This window comes from Wyeomyia smithii, chromosome 1, assembly GCF_029784165.1.
Source record: "Wyeomyia smithii strain HCP4-BCI-WySm-NY-G18 chromosome 1, ASM2978416v1, whole genome shotgun sequence".
NCBI classification, from domain to species: Eukaryota; Metazoa; Arthropoda; class Insecta; order Diptera; family Culicidae; genus Wyeomyia; species Wyeomyia smithii.
The window spans coordinates 18,852,979-18,869,381 of record NC_073694.1 but is presented as its reverse complement, the minus strand read 5'-3'; the positions used below and the strand labels follow the sequence as shown (position 1 = coordinate 18,869,381).

At 40.5% G+C, this 16,403-nt stretch overlaps 2 protein-coding genes and 1 long non-coding RNA gene across 3 annotated transcripts; 1 reads left to right on the top strand and 2 right to left on the bottom strand.

Moving 5' to 3' along the window:
- Nucleotides 1–10,257: 10,257 nt before the first annotated feature.
- On the bottom strand, nt 10,258–11,871 carry LOC129718039 (SUMO-conjugating enzyme UBC9-B). Its single transcript, XM_055668439.1, has 5 exons — nt 11,666–11,871; nt 11,362–11,489; nt 11,080–11,163; nt 10,755–11,017; nt 10,258–10,693 (listed from the first exon to the last, which is right to left on the bottom strand). Exons 2-5 carry the CDS (start codon nt 11,425–11,427, stop codon nt 10,627–10,629), a joined length of 480 nt encoding a protein of 159 aa, XP_055524414.1. The 5' UTR covers nt 11,428–11,489; nt 11,666–11,871; the 3' UTR covers nt 10,258–10,626.
- Nucleotides 11,872–13,788: 1,917 nt separating this feature from the next.
- LOC129727201 (uncharacterized) lies at nt 13,789–14,553 on the top strand. The gene is made up of 2 exons (XR_008728499.1): nt 13,789–14,269; nt 14,325–14,553. It is a non-coding gene; the product is annotated as an uncharacterized LOC129727201 (long non-coding RNA).
- On the bottom strand, nt 14,547–15,788 carry LOC129727193 (geminin). The gene is made up of 3 exons (XM_055684758.1): nt 15,617–15,788; nt 15,413–15,546; nt 14,547–15,352 (listed from the first exon to the last, which is right to left on the bottom strand). The coding sequence occupies exons 1-3, from the start codon at nt 15,671–15,673 to the stop codon at nt 14,878–14,880; spliced, it is 666 nt and encodes a 221-aa protein (XP_055540733.1). The 5' UTR covers nt 15,674–15,788; the 3' UTR covers nt 14,547–14,877.
- Nucleotides 15,789–16,403: the final 615 nt, after the last annotated feature.

The window sequence follows — 16,403 nt, the reverse complement described above, 5'->3', positions numbered from 1 at the left end:
AGAAGGTCAAATATTTGACCATTAGAGTGTACTACAGGCTTAATATTTTCTCAACCTAATCAGAAAAAAAATCGATAAATCCACTATATCCACTCGGAGAATTTGAATACAGAATAACACGTGAGTATCAAGTATATTTTACCGATACGTACTGATTGCTACCAGAAGACGAAATTTAAATTTTGATCATTCCATGTAATTTTGTATATAGATCAAAATCAATCCAGGGTTGATCTGCTTAATATAGACCACTTCCTTCAGTTGACCACCTGAGCTCTTTCACCAAATGGCACATTATAAATATACTCATTTTAATTGGTGCTTTGCCAATTTCAATAATGTTCTTTACTAGAAATGTTGCAACAGACGTTTACTATAATATTCTTCATTAAAGCTGTAAAAAAAAACATTTTTCAACAACAGCTGCCTGGTTGGCCATGGTTCGTTAACGTTTTTATAAGAAATGGCTTCACGAAAAACTGTACTGCACTTTCCGAGCGAAAATTACCAGATTTTGAATGAACGGGTAGAATAATAGTGTCTTTAAAAGATATGCAATAAATTTAACTAGAAAAACTCTTAAAATATCCAATTAAGGGGAGAAATATGTTTTCCTTATTTTGAAATGCTTCATTTTGAACAAAAGCTATCATCGAAGTAACGCAGCGAATCATAGTTACCATAGATGTGTTTTGATCGTGTTGTAAAAAATTGCTGCTAAAATAGAAAAACGCCGAAAACTGGTGGAAAATATAGTGAAGATGCTGTTACTGTGTGTCTTCAAGCTATAAATACGTCGTGGAACGTCGACTAGAGAAGCTTGCAGGCGCTACAATGTTCCACGATCCACCGTAATGTTTCGTGCAAGCAGAAAGTGGTCCGGAAACCCGCGAAAAGGCAAGCCAACTGCATTGACTGCCGCGGAAGAAGATTCGACTGTTCGCTGGATAACACGGATGGCACTCCATTGCCAAAGAGCGGCTACAGTCTACAGTTGCAAGAATAATTTCAGAGAATCCTCGTCATTCGGACTGCAAGATGAAAGCCGATATGTTGATACAGCTGCTTTTTTTTGCTATCTTATGCTATTGCAATATTGTCTGTATTAATAAATGGTACTGTGGATTCATGAAACGCGTCCGATAAGCTTCAACGTCTGACCGAAGGATTAAAAAACAAGAATTAATTTTAATTATTGATCTTTTTACACTGTACCAAAGTTAGTGCATAAGGGGTCATATTCACATACTATGTAAATAAATTTTTAGTAAGCTTAGACCATTTTCCCTCTACATAAACAAATTTTTACAAGTATGGTTTAGTAGAAATTGCTGCCAAGCAGTTTTTCCTCTTGAGTTGTAAACACGGTATATAATAATGCGCAAAAAAGAGACCGTCTCTAACCCACATTAGCACTTGTCTGCCATTTGTTAACCCTCATAAGCCAAAAAAATCGCCAACATAAATTCTAAAAAAAGGGGCTGTGTTCATTTGTGTTCATGCAGAAAAGATGGAAAACATGCAACTTCATGTTCATACCTAATGATGTACTTAATTTAGTTAAGATAATTACACTTCTTCTTGCAAAATATGCAGCTACGCTACTGGTCCACTAAAGGCAGTTATACCCTAATCAAACAAACCGACATTAAATATGTCAAGCAAATTCTCATCGGTAGACAAATTTCACTTAATATTATAGACCGTTCCGATAATTATAAATACACTTACGATCAACCGTCATTTCAAATAACGTGCAGTATTCAACCAAACGTTGGCTGCGTCCTGTTGTTTACATCCAAAAGAAACAGATGCTGTCATTTTTTCTAACATTTAGTGCGAAATTTTTACAATGCGTGGCCTTTCTCCCGAGCAAAGAAAGCGAATTGTGCACAAATGGGGCACCGTGAGTGGTCTTTCTATAAGAAAATTAGCCAGAGAAGAAGGTATAAGTGTCGGAGCAGTTCAAACCGCATTGCGGAAGTATTGTGAAGAGTGCACATTTACTGATGCCCCAAGACGTGGTAGAAAACCCGGGCCTGTTGATCCCAGAATGGACAAAAAGATTAAGGAATACTACAAGCATGCTTGATTTTTCTCCTCAGTAAACCTCTAGAGTGCAGGAGAACATCTTGCACTGCGGAGACAACTGCCGTCACACTAAAGAGCAAATCAATACGCTCATGCTAGAAGAGAGCGACAAACGATTTTTATCTGTTGAGCTACCTGAACGCACTGCGGTGAAATCTGAAATCTCTCTCTTGCGAGACAATGAACTATGGTGTACTTTCTCACACGTGTGGACATCACGCACAATAATTACACTGCAGAGCTATCTGCGGTGCGTTACACAGTTGGTTTCTTGAGCATGGCAGAAGAGGAAAAGAGATTGGGAGAAAAAAATAGACTGCGTTGCTCGTGCCGCTCGTGCCGGTCGAATTCACTCTGGTGGAATTCGTTCGTAGCTACACGAGGACTACGTTTTTGCCCGGTAGGTTTTTTTTCACCTTCCGGACTACTCGCCAGTGGACACTGTTGTGCACTTCTGCGTTTTCTCTGTAGAGTGATTCACCCCTCTTGTTTCTATCAGATTTGGGGTGAGCTGGAAGTGTGTTTGTCTCTCTGTAAGCTGGTTGAGACACTTTAGAGTAAGAAAGAAGCAGTGTGGTGAAAGCATTTGCTGCACGCAGGCACATACTGGAAGGGAAGTGCGCGGTGGATTTTTTCTCCTCTCCTTCACATACTGAGGAAAATGACAAGCATGACTACAAGCGGCATCCTTCAGTATCAGTACGAGATGTGGCGAGAAAGCTTGGAACCTCGGCGAGTAACGTTATGCGTGCCAAGGGAAGAATGGGTCTGCAGACCCGTCGGAAGCAAAAGCAGCCAAAACGAAATCCAAAACAAGCTGAATCTGTGAAACCGAGAGCTCGGAAGCTTTATGACAAACTTCTGACCAAAAAAATGGGGTGTGTTATCATGGTTGACGAAACCTACATAAAACTGGACTATAAGACTCTGCCAGGACCGCAATTTTATACATCACCGAAGGGAAAGTATGTCCCTGGACCAGTGAAAGCCATTTACACCGAAAAATTCGACAAGAAGGTAATGGTTTGGCAGACCATTTGTGAATGTGGGAAAATATCTCGTCCATTCATTACGAATGACACAATGAATGGTAAAATTTACGTGAAAGAGTGTTTGCAGAAAAGGTTGTTACCCATGGTTAAGCAGCATAACAATCCTCCAATCTTTTGGCCCGATCTTGCTTCCTGCCATTACTCTAAGGATGCACTAGGGTGGTATAAAACAAATAATGTCACATGTGTCCCAAAGGAGATGAATCCTCCAAAATGCCCTGAAATTCGCCCTATTGAAACTTTTTGGGTTTTAACCAAGGCAACGCTGAGGAAATATATCAAACCAGCAGACAATGTTGAAAAATTTTAAAAAAGATTGGCTTAAAGTGGTAAAAATGGTCTGTGCAAAAGCTTATGAGTAGTGTTAAGAGAAAAGTCAGAGAACTCACGTATCCTACGAAAAATAATCCCAACTTGAATTGAAACTGGAAAGAAAACACTTATTTTCTATATTTCGGAGAAAAATGACCCGAAAAATCCTGTATTTTTTGTTTTATTCAAGAAAGAAGATGTATTTATAATTTTCGGAAAAGTCTATACTTGTAGCATAAGACCTTCTAAACTATCAATATAACAAATAGATTGAATTTGGGGTTAACTCTAAAACAAACCTAATTTTATCAATGCATCTCATGGTCTCAGTCTCAGCCTTTCAAACCTGGTCTCTGATTTAGATTGTTAATGTTCTAGCCGGTGCGCGATGTACAACATGTAGGTTTCGCGTTCCATTTGAACTTTGGAACATGCATCGATTCGTAACTAATTCGTCACTGATTTTGTTTCATCAGACCGTGCCTGTCGATATAATGTACCGAGGTAAAACCTTATGTCGGTAATTAGCAAGTTTATTATTCAAACGCAAGCGGTGTGTTTGTGCTTATTCTCAAAAGTAAATAATTTTTAAATAGAAGATTTAAACCAGAACGTGAAACGAGAAACCGCAATCAATGAGGGCGATTCGTTTTGAAATCCTGCGAACCTAATTGCCGAGACTTTTACAACTCAGAAATTTAGCCTGAAAGGTTAGTGAAAGTGTTCGGCAGTAATTTATAGATTTTTTTTCCAAAGCTGATTTCAGGGTTTTCAGGTTTACGGCTGTTCTGTACACTTTACTGAATTTAATCGAAATATGCACACTCCAAGGCAATGTAAAACAACAGATTCGAGAGCCCGTAACCTTGCTGCAAGCCGTCCAACGACACGAACGGGTCCGAAATTACACTCGCTTTCCTGACGCATGATAAAAATCTTCAAGGGTGACACGAATCAGCTAATTCAGTTTTGTTGGAAAACCTTAATCTGCTATAATTCATTGCGTTTAACTGAATCGTATGCTGCCTTGAAGTCCATAAACAGATGATAAGTTTGCAAGTTTACCTCTTTGAACTTGTCAAGAATTTTACGCAAGATGAACATTAGGTCCGAAGTAGATCGCCCTACCCGGAAACCGCATTGGTACTCCTAGGCTTCCTGCAACGGCCTCAGTATATGAAACAGGATGTGAACGAGAAAATTGTAAGCAGAATTGAGGAGTGTTATGCCTCGATAATTATTGCAATCGAGTCGGTGGCCATTTCCATACACTGGGCAAGTTAGTCCGTCCAACCAGGCCTAAAATGTCCCGATGGATTGCACGCAACAGCTGCTTATTTCCGGCTATGAAAGGTTCAGCTGGGAGGCCGTCCTTGACAAAAACAAAAATATTTCTCTCCTTTACTCTCTAATGCGAAAAACCAAACAAATATCAGCAGCTTCGTAGTCCCGAATTACCAGCGCTTTCATAGCAAACTTCCACTTAGATGGAGTGCGCTGTTTAATTCGACGCTTGTCATTTGTATGGGATCGATCCAGAGATGCCAGTTTTCTTGATATGATGTTCTTGCTGATACCCACACGCGTCGGTTTGAAAGAAGTTCTAATGTTCCAAGTACCAAGTTTCCAATCATTGCCGCTTTTCGTTCGCGTAGGTCGATATCGATTGTTATGATTTGAATTGATTGCTGGATTGTTCACAGTATGATACTTACGGCATACTGCCTTGATACTTGTCCAGTTTGGTCGATCAATTAGGGATCATTTTCTTTTTGGCCTTTTCTGGCCTTTAGAAGGCGATTTCGGCCATTCTGAGCTCAATTTGGGATCATTTTCTTTTTTGGCCTTTTCTGGCCTTTAGAAGGCGATTTCGGCCATTCTGCGCTCAATTTGGGATCATTTTCTTGTTTGGGCTTCTCTGGCCTTTGGAAGTGGGTTTTGGAAATTCTGATCTCAATTTGGGAACATTTTCTTATTGGTTTTTTCTGGCCTTTAGAAGGCGATTTCGACCATTCTGAGCTCAATTTGGGATCATTTTCTTTTTTGGTTTTTTCTGGCCTTTAGAAGGCGATTTCGACCATTCTGAGCTCAATTTGGGATCATTTTCTTTTTTGGTCTTTTCTGGCCTTCAGAAGGCGATTTCGGCCATTCTGAGCTCAATTTGGGATCATTTTCTTTTTTGGCCTTTTCTGGCCTTTAGAAGGGTTTTTTGGAAATTCTGAGCTCAATTTGGGATCATTTTCTTCTTTGGCCTTTTCTGGCCATTAGAAGGCGATTACGGCCATTCTGAGCTCAATTTGGGATCATTTTCTTTTTTGGCCTTTTCTGGCCTTTAGAAGGCGATTTCGGCCATTCTGAGCTCAATTTGGGATCATTTTTTTTTGGTCTATTCTGGCCTTTAGAAGGCGATTTCGGCCATTCTGAGCTCAATTCAAAATCATTTTCTTTTTTGGCCTTTTCTGACCTTTAGAAGGCGATTTCGGCCATTCTGAGCTCAGTTTGGGATCATTTCCTTTTTTGGCCTTCTCTGGCCTTTAGAAGGCGAGTTCGGTTATTCTGAGCTCAATTTGGGATCATTTTCTCCTTTGGCCTTTTCTGGCCTTTAGAAGGCGATTTCGGTCATTCTGAGCTCAATTTGGGATCATTTTCTTTTTTGGCCTTTTCTGGCCTTTAGAAGGCGATTTCGGCCATTCTGAGCTCAATTTGGGATCATTTTCTTTTTTGGTCTATTCTGGCCTTTAGAAGGCGATTTCGGTCATTCTGAGCTCAATTTGGGATCACTTTCTTTTTTGGTTTTTTCTGGCCTTTAAAAGGGGTTTTTGGAAAGTCTGAGCTAAATTTGGGATCATTTTCTTTCTTGGCCTTTTCTGGGCTTTAGAAGGCAATTTCGGCCATTCTGAGCTCAATTTGGGATCATTTTCTTTTTTGGCCTTTTCAGGCCTTTAGAAGCTCAATTTGGGATCCTTTTCTTTTTTGGCCTTTAGAAGGCGAGTTCGGTTATTCTGAGCTCAATTTGGGATCATTTTCTTTTTTGGCCTTTTCTGGCCTATAGAAGGCGATTTCGGCCATTCTGAGCTCAATTTGGGATCATTTTCTTTTTTGGCCTTTCTGGCCTTTAGAAGGCTAGTTCAGCCATTCTGAGCTCAATTTGGGATCATTTTCTTTTTTGGCCTTTTCTTGCCTTTAGAAGGGGTTTTTTGGAAATTCTGAGCTCAATTTGGGGTCATTTTCTTTTTTGGCCTTTCTGGCCTTTAGAAGGCGATTTCGGCCATTCTGAGCTCAATTTGGGATCATTTTCTTTTTTGGCCTTTTCTGACCTTTAGAAGGCGATTTCGGCCATTCTGAGCTCAGTTTGGGATCATTTCCTTTTTTGGCCTTCTCTGGCCTTTAGAAGGCGAGTTCGGTTATTCTGAGCTCAATGTGGGATCATTTTCTCCTTTGGCCTTTTCTGGCCTTTAGAAGGCGATTTCGGTCATTCTGAGCTCAATTTGGGATCACTTTTTTTTGTCTTTTCTGGCCTTTAGAAGGCGAGTTCGGCCATAATGAGCTCAATTTGGGATCATTTTCTTTTTTGGCCTTTTCTGGCCTTTAGAAGGGGTTTTTGGAAATTCTGAGCTCAATTTGGGATCATTTTCTTTTTTGGCCGTTTCTGGCCTTTAGAAGGCGATTTCGGCCTTTCTGAGCTCAATTTAGGATCATTTTTTTTTTTGGCCTTTAGAAGGGTTTTTGGAAATTCTGAGCTCAATTTGGGATCATTTTCTTTTTTGGCCTTTTCTGACCTTTAGAAGGCGATTTCGGCCATTCTGAGCTCAGTTTGGGATCATTTCCTTTTTTGGCCTTCTCTGGCCTTTAGAAGGCGAGTTCGGTTATTCTGAGCTCAATTTGGGATCATTAACTTTTTTGGCCTTTTCTGACCTTTAGAAGGCGATTTCGGCCATTCTGAGCTCAATTTGGGATCATTTTCTTTTTTGGCCTTTTCTGGCCTTTAGAAGGCGATTTCGGCCATTCTGAGCTCAATTTGGGATCATTTTCTTTTTTGGCATTTTCTAGCCTTCAGAAGGCGATTTCGACCATTCTGAGCTCAATTTGGGATCATTTTCTTTTTTGGCCTTTTCTGGCCTTTAGAAGGCGTTTTCGGCCATGAAGACTCAAAACAGCAAACGTCAATGATCAAAACGAACGGAGGGCACGTAAATAGGGAACATTAAAGGATGATGCTGCTCCTTGTTGGTTTCGCGGTTAACTTTCTAATTTAGCCTTCTAGTTTAGGATCCAATAGCAACATAACATAATAAACAGAATAGAACTTTCTGTCTGGCGATCAACTTGTAAATTAAAATCTATACCTATAAAAATGCAGTCCGGTCTGTCTGTCTGTCTGATCCATATAGGCTCGGAAACTACCGAACCGATCGACGTGAAAATTTGTATGTAGGGGTTTTAGGGGCCGAGAAAGGTTTTCATGATAGTTTGAGACCCCTCCCTCTTCTGGAGGGACGGCCCCATACAAATGAAACACAAATTTCTGCACATCTCAAAAACTAACCAAGCAAATGAAACTAAATTTGCCATGTGGATGTTTCTAGGAGTGACAAATATGTCCATATCAGTTCGACATCCCCCCCTCCTCTGGAAGGAAGGGGTTCCATACAAATGAAACTCAAATTTCTGCATATCTAGAGAACTAACCAAGTAAATAGAACCAAATTGGGTAGGTGGATGTTTTAAGGGGTAACAAATATATCGATAATGATTTGACACCCCTCCCTCTTCAACAAGAAACACCCCACCCTCTTCAACAACGGACCCATACAAATGAAACACGAATTTCGCACAGCTCGAGAACCAATCAACCAAATACAATCAAATTTGGTATGTGGATGTTTTTAAGGGTAACAAATATATCCATAACGGTTTGACACCCCTCCCTCTTCTATAAGGGAGGGGTCCCATACAAATGATACTCAAATTTCGCACAGCTCGAGAACCAATCAAGCAAATATAACCAAATTTGGCAAGTGAATGTTTGTAGATGTTACAAACATGTCCATAATGTTTCGACACCCTTCCTTCTTCTGGCATGTCCCCAAATGCCATTTTTAAATTCAAGATGGCGACTTCCGGTTTCTGAAAAACAGCGACAAATGACCAGATACCACCCAATATGGGTATTTCCGGAATTGTTATGATGCACTGAAGCCACAAATCGACCTCAGGCAACATTTTGAATTGTAAGATGGCGACTTCCGGTGTCTGAAAATCAGCCGAAAATGACCAAATTTCACCCAATATGAGTGTTTCTCCAACCAGATTGACGCTCAGAGGCCGAAAATTGTCTCCTAATGTCATTTTGAAATCCATGATGGCGACTTACGGTTTTCTGAAAACACCCAATATGTGTATCACCGGATCCAGAATGATGCAAGTAGCTAAAAATTGACCTCAGACACCAGTTTGAATTGTTAAATGGCAACTTCTGGGAAACAGCCGAAATTAACCGAATACTACTACATATGGATATTTCCGTAATCGAAATGATGTATAGAAGCCAAGCATTGACCCTGCACACCATTTGAATTCGAAGATGGCCCTTAACAGTTTCCAAAAAAAATGAAAATAACTGAAATGCATTCAATGTATTTCCGGAATAGAGGTGATGTACAAAAGCCAAAAGCCGAGGATGTTGTCATCCGATAAAACCAATCATTTCAAATGATATAAACAAATCGCAAGGAATCAATGAATTTGAAATGTTTAAAACTATTAAATTAAACACTAAAATAGGCGAGACGAAGTTTGCCGGGACAGCTAGTCTTTTATAAAATTGAAATAACATCCCAGTTAGCGAGACGATTTCGATAACTGGGAAGTGCTCTTCGCCCAATTAGCGAACAGTTACTGTATTAGGAAGTGTGATGTATCAGATGCTTTTCGTGGGGCATGGGACAATCCACGCGGATCCACACGTAAAGAGGAACCCAACCAACTATTTGGCGCGGACTTCGACTGCGCATCCGGCCTTGAAGACAAGTCTTTTACTGGCTCCATCTTCAAGGTATTCGGATCAACTGTTTCCTGGGCAAGTCGGAAGCAAACCGCAGTATCGACATCTTCCAGCAAGGCGGAATATGTCGCTGTGAGTGCTGCAGTTTCGGATCTCAACTGCAAAGCTGAAGCGCCAGTTCCTATCTACGTAGATAACATAGGATTTATCGGGATGGCACAAAATCCGTAGTCAAGCATATTGATATCAAACATCATTTTGTTCGAGACAATGTAGCAGCTAGAATTATAAAGATTGAACCTTTCAGCACCGTGGATCAACGAGCGGACATATTCGCTAAATCCCTACATTGCTCCCGGTTTCAGATTCTTCTTATCATTCCTAATAAGAGTCACCGGTTGACGTATATTATTCAAACAATGAATTATTTCTGAGTTTTCGTGTCTTTTTTATCGGACCTTGACAAAAACCAGAAACCAAAAAACAAAATTGCTATTCTAAAAAAAGGCCAGGAATCCTCTCTCGAAATCGGAAGAATTGTATAATTAAATTCCAGTTTCAGCCTCTTTATCCAGCTCCTAGCTTTCGAAACATCTGCAAACACGTCGTACGACGTTTTTGGACACAGGTTACTCGGTTTTACGTTGAAAATGTTCTTCCATTAATCCGAGAAAAGACGAAATCGTCAACCTTGCCCTGTCTTAAACTGCCAAGATTCCGTAGGGCGAAAGAATGCGACAGCGATAAAATTCAAGTCAACTATGGTAAGCGGCATTTCAGAACAACAGAACTCTCCAGTGACCGTTTCTAGTTTTATTTGTCGGTATTCCCCGTTAAATTATATCATTTAAAAATGGCTTACAACTAGGCTAGCATAAAGTGTTATCTGCTCGATTTTTGTTGTTGCTGTTGTTTGCTTTGCTTTGAAAGTGGAAAGATTAGCATATGTGTAGTGTAATGGTTTTATGATACTATAATTAGGACACAATCAGTTCGCCGTTGCAACTATCCATTCTTTACTTGCTTTTATTTTCGTGTACTCTTTTGCGCTTCTCACTTATACCCAATCAGTTTTTTTTTCACTTCTTCAATTTGCGTTTCATTCGATTTGCTTAGATGTATTACTGTCGGTTGTTGCCTCTTGAATAACTCTGCCTTCGATTTAGCTTATTCTGTGGCTGCCATGGCTCTGGCTTGAGCTCGGACACGTTTCTCGTATTCCAGACGATTTTGACTGAAAAGAACATTCAATGTTAATCAAACTTTCGATAAAGTCCGTTATCGTACAAACATACCAGTAGATAGTATACGCTTCCGCTTGCGCCGGATCCTTGATGTTAGGTTCGTTGAGCAAATCCTGAATGCCAAGCAGGATCTGCTTGATGGTAATCGCCGGACGCCAATCCTTTTCCTCGTCCAGCAGCGAGAGGCAAACTGTGCCTGATGGGTAAACGTTCGGGTGAAATAGTGGCGGTTCGAATTTACATTTTGGCGGACTGGTTGGATAGTCATCCTTGAAGATCATACGTAGTTTGTACAGGCCACCTTCCCATGGTGTCTGTTGGGAACAGACGATCAATTTAATCATCATAAATTATAAAAAAAACGTCGACTACTTACACCTTTCTTGCCAGGAATCGCACACTCCCACGTCATGAGGTTCAGCGTGCCATCAGCATTTTTCACCGGACGTGCAACAAAACCCTAAATAAAAAAGAACGATTAAAGATCCATGAAATAAATAAAGTAGTGTACTCTAATGCATCTAATGTTGCATTGTACACGCAATAATCCCCCTCTTTGCGCACACATACAAACGCAAGCCCCGTTCATTTTACGCTAAGCTTTTGGTGGTGGAAGCCCCAAAAACAAAGAGAAAGAAAAAAAGAAAAACCGACTTACAAAGGGATGATCCTTACGCCATGCTTTCCTTTCTTCACCGAGACGCGCGATCGCAATTCCGGACATCGTAACTTATTTCCTGAACTTGCCAAGTAAAGAAGCTAGCAGCGGTCGTGCAGTAGATCGTACTGGGAACGGGACAATAAAAGTAAAAAAAAGTTGAACCACCAATTCAAAGAATGAACTACAAGCAGCTCTCAGTGCCATTATGCTTTTCCATTTTCAGTCATCCCACCGAGGGGAGATGGGTGCAAGTTTAACACCAAAAAACCAACCTTCACCGGAACGGATCCCGGAAACTTACCTTCGCTAGGGACAGTCTTCAAAGTGGAGGTATGTTTAGTCCGGTTTTGGTTGCGGTTCTCGCTGCTGTTTCGGGGTTGTTTCACTTTTTTCCCTGGTTGGTAAACGCTAAAACACTTTCAGCGCGGTGAAACGCGAAACTACAAGAGCAGTTATCTGTCTTCTTCGGATGTGTTTGTGTGCGGCTAGCTCAGGAGTGTTGGTGTATGGGTGACAGATTCTGGTGTACTAATGCGAAGTTTCGACGAGCTTGGAATTATTCGTCTAAAATATTGACATTGTTACAAAACTTGTCAGGGGCTTGGACAGGTAAATTTCTCCCAGAGAAAAAAGTATACTGCTTATGATTTTCTGTTGACTTTAGGTGTTCCGGGTTTCCCAACGGTATTTTTTTCTTACGCAGATTCCGGAATTTCTTTACTCGGATGCCAGAATTAACACGTTTTTTTACGCGAATTCCGGAATTTACGCGGGTTTTATTTACGCGTATTCTGGAATTTGCGTGGTATTTTTTACGCGGATTCCGGAATTTCTTCACCCGGATTCCGGAATCAACATGGTTTTTACGCTGATTCCGAAATTTAGACGTTTTTTTTACGCGGATTCCGGAATTTACGTGGTTTTTTTACACGGATTCCGGAATTTACGTGGTTTTTTTTTCACACGGATTCCGGAATATACGCACTTTTTTTTCTTACGCGGATTCCGGAATCCGCGCGTTGTTTTTACGCAGATTCCGGAATTCACGCGGTTTTTTTACGCGACACCTATCCCCCGCGTAAAAAGCGACTTTAGTCTACTTCAAACAATTCTCGACTACTTTGTGATAAGGTCGTACACACTTAGATTTTATTGCCGAGGACTCAATAGCTGATAAACTCAGCGAAATGTTCTACAAGTTTTCGGCAGAATTTTTAAGAACTTCGGCAAACGAAACGTCAATACTTGCTGGTTTACGGTAAATCGATATATTTGCTAAATGTTCGTCGAAACATACTGCTAACATTCGTTAAAAACTTCGCCGAGCTCAATCAGCTGTTGGGAAGTTTGCCGAGATAAATTAAGTGTGTATGTCTAAACGTAAACAAAACGAGTGAGTTTTATCCCTTGTACTTCACAAGCACAAATCATCTCTCACTCGTTTTGTTTACGTTTAGACATACGACCTAGTCTAGTCTAGTCTAGTCTACACTAACACAGTCAGTACTTGAGAGGATCCTGGGAAATGATATCCTCACTTTACTTACTTTTACGGTGACAGACCGATTATCGATCCAATGCCGAATTCAGAATACATCGCCATGTCACTCAGTCTTGGGCTACTATCCTCCAATCTCCCCTAACACCTATTTCGCGGGCATCCTCGTCGACAGTAAACATCCAATGGGTGCGAGGCATACCTCGAAGTCGACGGCCTCTATCGGGATTTCTGCTAAATATAGTTTTCGCTGGTCGTTCTTCCGGCATTCTAGCTACATGCCCAGCCCACTGCAACCTGCCGTGTTTTATCCGCTTAACTACATCCGCCGATCCGTCTGGAAAATATCCACCATTTCTAAAAATGGTTTCCATACATTTTTCTTCTCAACGGCCAGACCTACTGCGTAGCACAATATAATACAATATAATGTAAGAGTGGGGACAATCCGTACCAATGTAAGAAGTAATATAATTCGTTGGGAGTGACAAAGCCAAGAAAGTACATTCCTTTGTTGACCAATCTCCTGGGATGGAACATCTGTATTTCCTCCTCATGTTCGGGTTTAGAAACCAAGGATATAGCACCTTTGCTCGCTTTTGTTCACGTTTAGACATACGACCTTATCTAAAAGTACTCCAGAATTATTAATTTAAAAAATTCAATAATTGATTCATCAATAATCAAGCAATCAAAATTTTCAGGCATTTTGATTTGATTTGATATTATTCTAATATATTGCATAATCGCTCCATAATCTGGTGGTGGAAAAAAAGTTTTAAAAATTGGTTGCCTCACCTGTTCACCCTTAGAATTTCAAATTGCTTTTTTGACGCATCGGAAAGTAATTACAACCTAACTTTCGATTTACTTACTCTTCGTGTAATGCATGAAATCTGTCAATCTGGCATCCTTGCATATCGCATACCTGTCACAGAACAATGAACCAAAACAAAACTCATCAATTAAATAATGGTTCAATTACACCATCGCCAAACATTCAGTTCGTGAGTGCGTGCATAATAGTGTCGTGATGGGTAGCCGTTTCCCATATCAAAATTCGGTGAAAAACGGCCAACATTCCTCCTCCCGCGAAGGCGGCAACCATTTTCGGCGTCCGGAAGAAATAACTGAGCATGATGCCGTTAACCAACGCTTCCTGGAACGCAACAATCCACCCGAAAAGATCGTTTGTCTCTCCTGCGGAGAGGAATTTCTCAAGGAAACCATCGCCGAAATAATGAAGCACTATGGGGATCAAGCGCACGATCGGTTCTATACTGCCTGCCTATACTGTCAGGGCAAGATCCACCGCTATCGGGATAGTAAAGGGGTGCAGTACTACCACGATTGCTACCGATCCACCAACAAGCTGGACCAGTGAAGCGTACTACAATGGATGTTACGGTTTGTTACACTAACAGGTGGTAACATGTACGGGTTATTCATTTCTCTTTTACAGCTTTTTTTCAGCATTATTATTGCGAGAAAGTAAAAAAAGATCAACTCTTGCCAACTAGAAGCTCATGTTCCAAAGATTAGTAACTAACATCTAGTAGCTTTTGTTTATTATTCTCGAAAAGTATCTCCGAAGACTGAGAAAAAATGTGACTCATTCCATCAGTATTTATAGATGGAATAGACCTGTAAACTGTATTTTGAAGTATTTAATAAATCGCTTAAATACCAAGCCTTTATTTTTTTTTTCAACATTACAATATTTAACATGTTATTGTTTTGTCACACATATTTAGAAGAAAGAAAAATATACTTGCTACTCAATTAAACGGTTTGAACGAATGAGAATCTTAACTACGAACAGCGATGAGAAAAAAATGTTCCTTATTAGTTTAATGTCTAATGCAACAAAATCGGAAATCATTTCAATACGGTCTGGTGTAATTACTACAAAACAAACATGAAAGTCTGATCGAAGTTATACATTTTGAGATGAAGTATTTACATAAAAAATACTAGAATGATTTTTAAGCTTCCATAAATCAATTAATTGTCACTTACAAATCATCTTCCACTTCACTGCCACCCTCTGGAACGACCCCACTATCGTCCACCGGAGTGCTGGTACCCGCCTTACTGCCGGCAGCCGCTTCCTCCTTTTCGGCTTCACCTTCCTGCAGCATCTCGGTCAGAACCTCGACCAGATTGCGAGCTTCCTCTAGCATTTCCCGAGAGAGGTTCAGCTCTTCTTTGAGTGCGGCGATCTCCTCCTGATAGGCGGCTTTTTCTTCCCTAAATGCTGCCGCTTCTTCGTGCAGCTCTTCATTTTCCCGCAGTGATTCTTCCAGAGCTTGGCGACGTTTTTCCGCCAGAATTTCCCAATAGACTGCACTCGGACCTTCCATCGAGGTAAGATCCTCCTCTGTGACTGTAGGCTTAGCCTTCGCTACCTTTTTCTCCGGGGAAGTTTGGCTTGCCTGAGAATGCACAAGCTTTTTTCGCTTTTGCTCAATAACATCCCGTGGGTCAACACTGAAATAAACAAAAACAACGGTAAAAATAAATTCGATTTTGAAATTAGCAACAACTCACAGTAAAGTTTTCTTAATCAATTCCTTCTTGGCCAAGAAGTTCTGCAATTTGGTAGGCTTGCCAGCATTTTCTTTGTCCATTGTCGAAACGTTTTGTACTTCCTTCAGCAGCTTGCGGCAGCTTTTCTGACGCTCCTGAAAACGGGCACACAAAAGAATCATAACCTAAACTTAATTGTGCACCAATTTCGGCTAGATTGCTTACCTCCTGTTCCGCTGGGGATTCCACCGGTATAACTATAGCGCCACTATCACCAGACATTACTGCTTTGGCAAGTTTTGCTAGTAACTATTGAATATTTTCAGAAAAATCAAAATGAAAACAAGCGTCCTAGCTTTCACTCGAACATTTGCGCCCAAATTAACTGCACTGTACTAAATTTTGAGATTCTTTTTTTCTTCGTCGTCGGTTTGCTCCGTTTGTACTAAACTGGTCTAAAATGGGCACAAGTACGGAAATTTTGAACTCTTCAAAATGGGTGTTATTTACATTCACTTGATTGAATATTTTTACGAACTTTTGACATCCATATACCGAATAACAGCCAATGAACTCATGTCCTGGGCTCAATCATGATGATATCTATACATCGTGGGCTCGTGGGTGGGGTGCCCGCTGTCAGCTGTTAGATAAAAGTGTTTGAGAAGTGGCGGCGAAATGCTATCTAGTTTACACATACATTGCGATGTTAGCCCTTGAAACCTGGTGCAATGCCATAGGATTGATTTTTTGCGACTCCATTCATCCATAGTTTAGAACACCGAAAAATCGGTAGAATTTTACTGAGTTTATGAACAACTGACTTTTCGGTAATAAGCTCCAGTAACGTATTGCGGTTAACTGAAATCAGAAAACCGTGAACTGTCCAAAAGAAGCGAGTATTTCAGTAGAGCGATGACTTTTCGGTAAATTTCTCTGATGTTTTCGGTGAAAGTTGTTGTTTGTTCTGATTATTTCACTGAGTTTCTCAGTGATAAAATTTATGTCACAA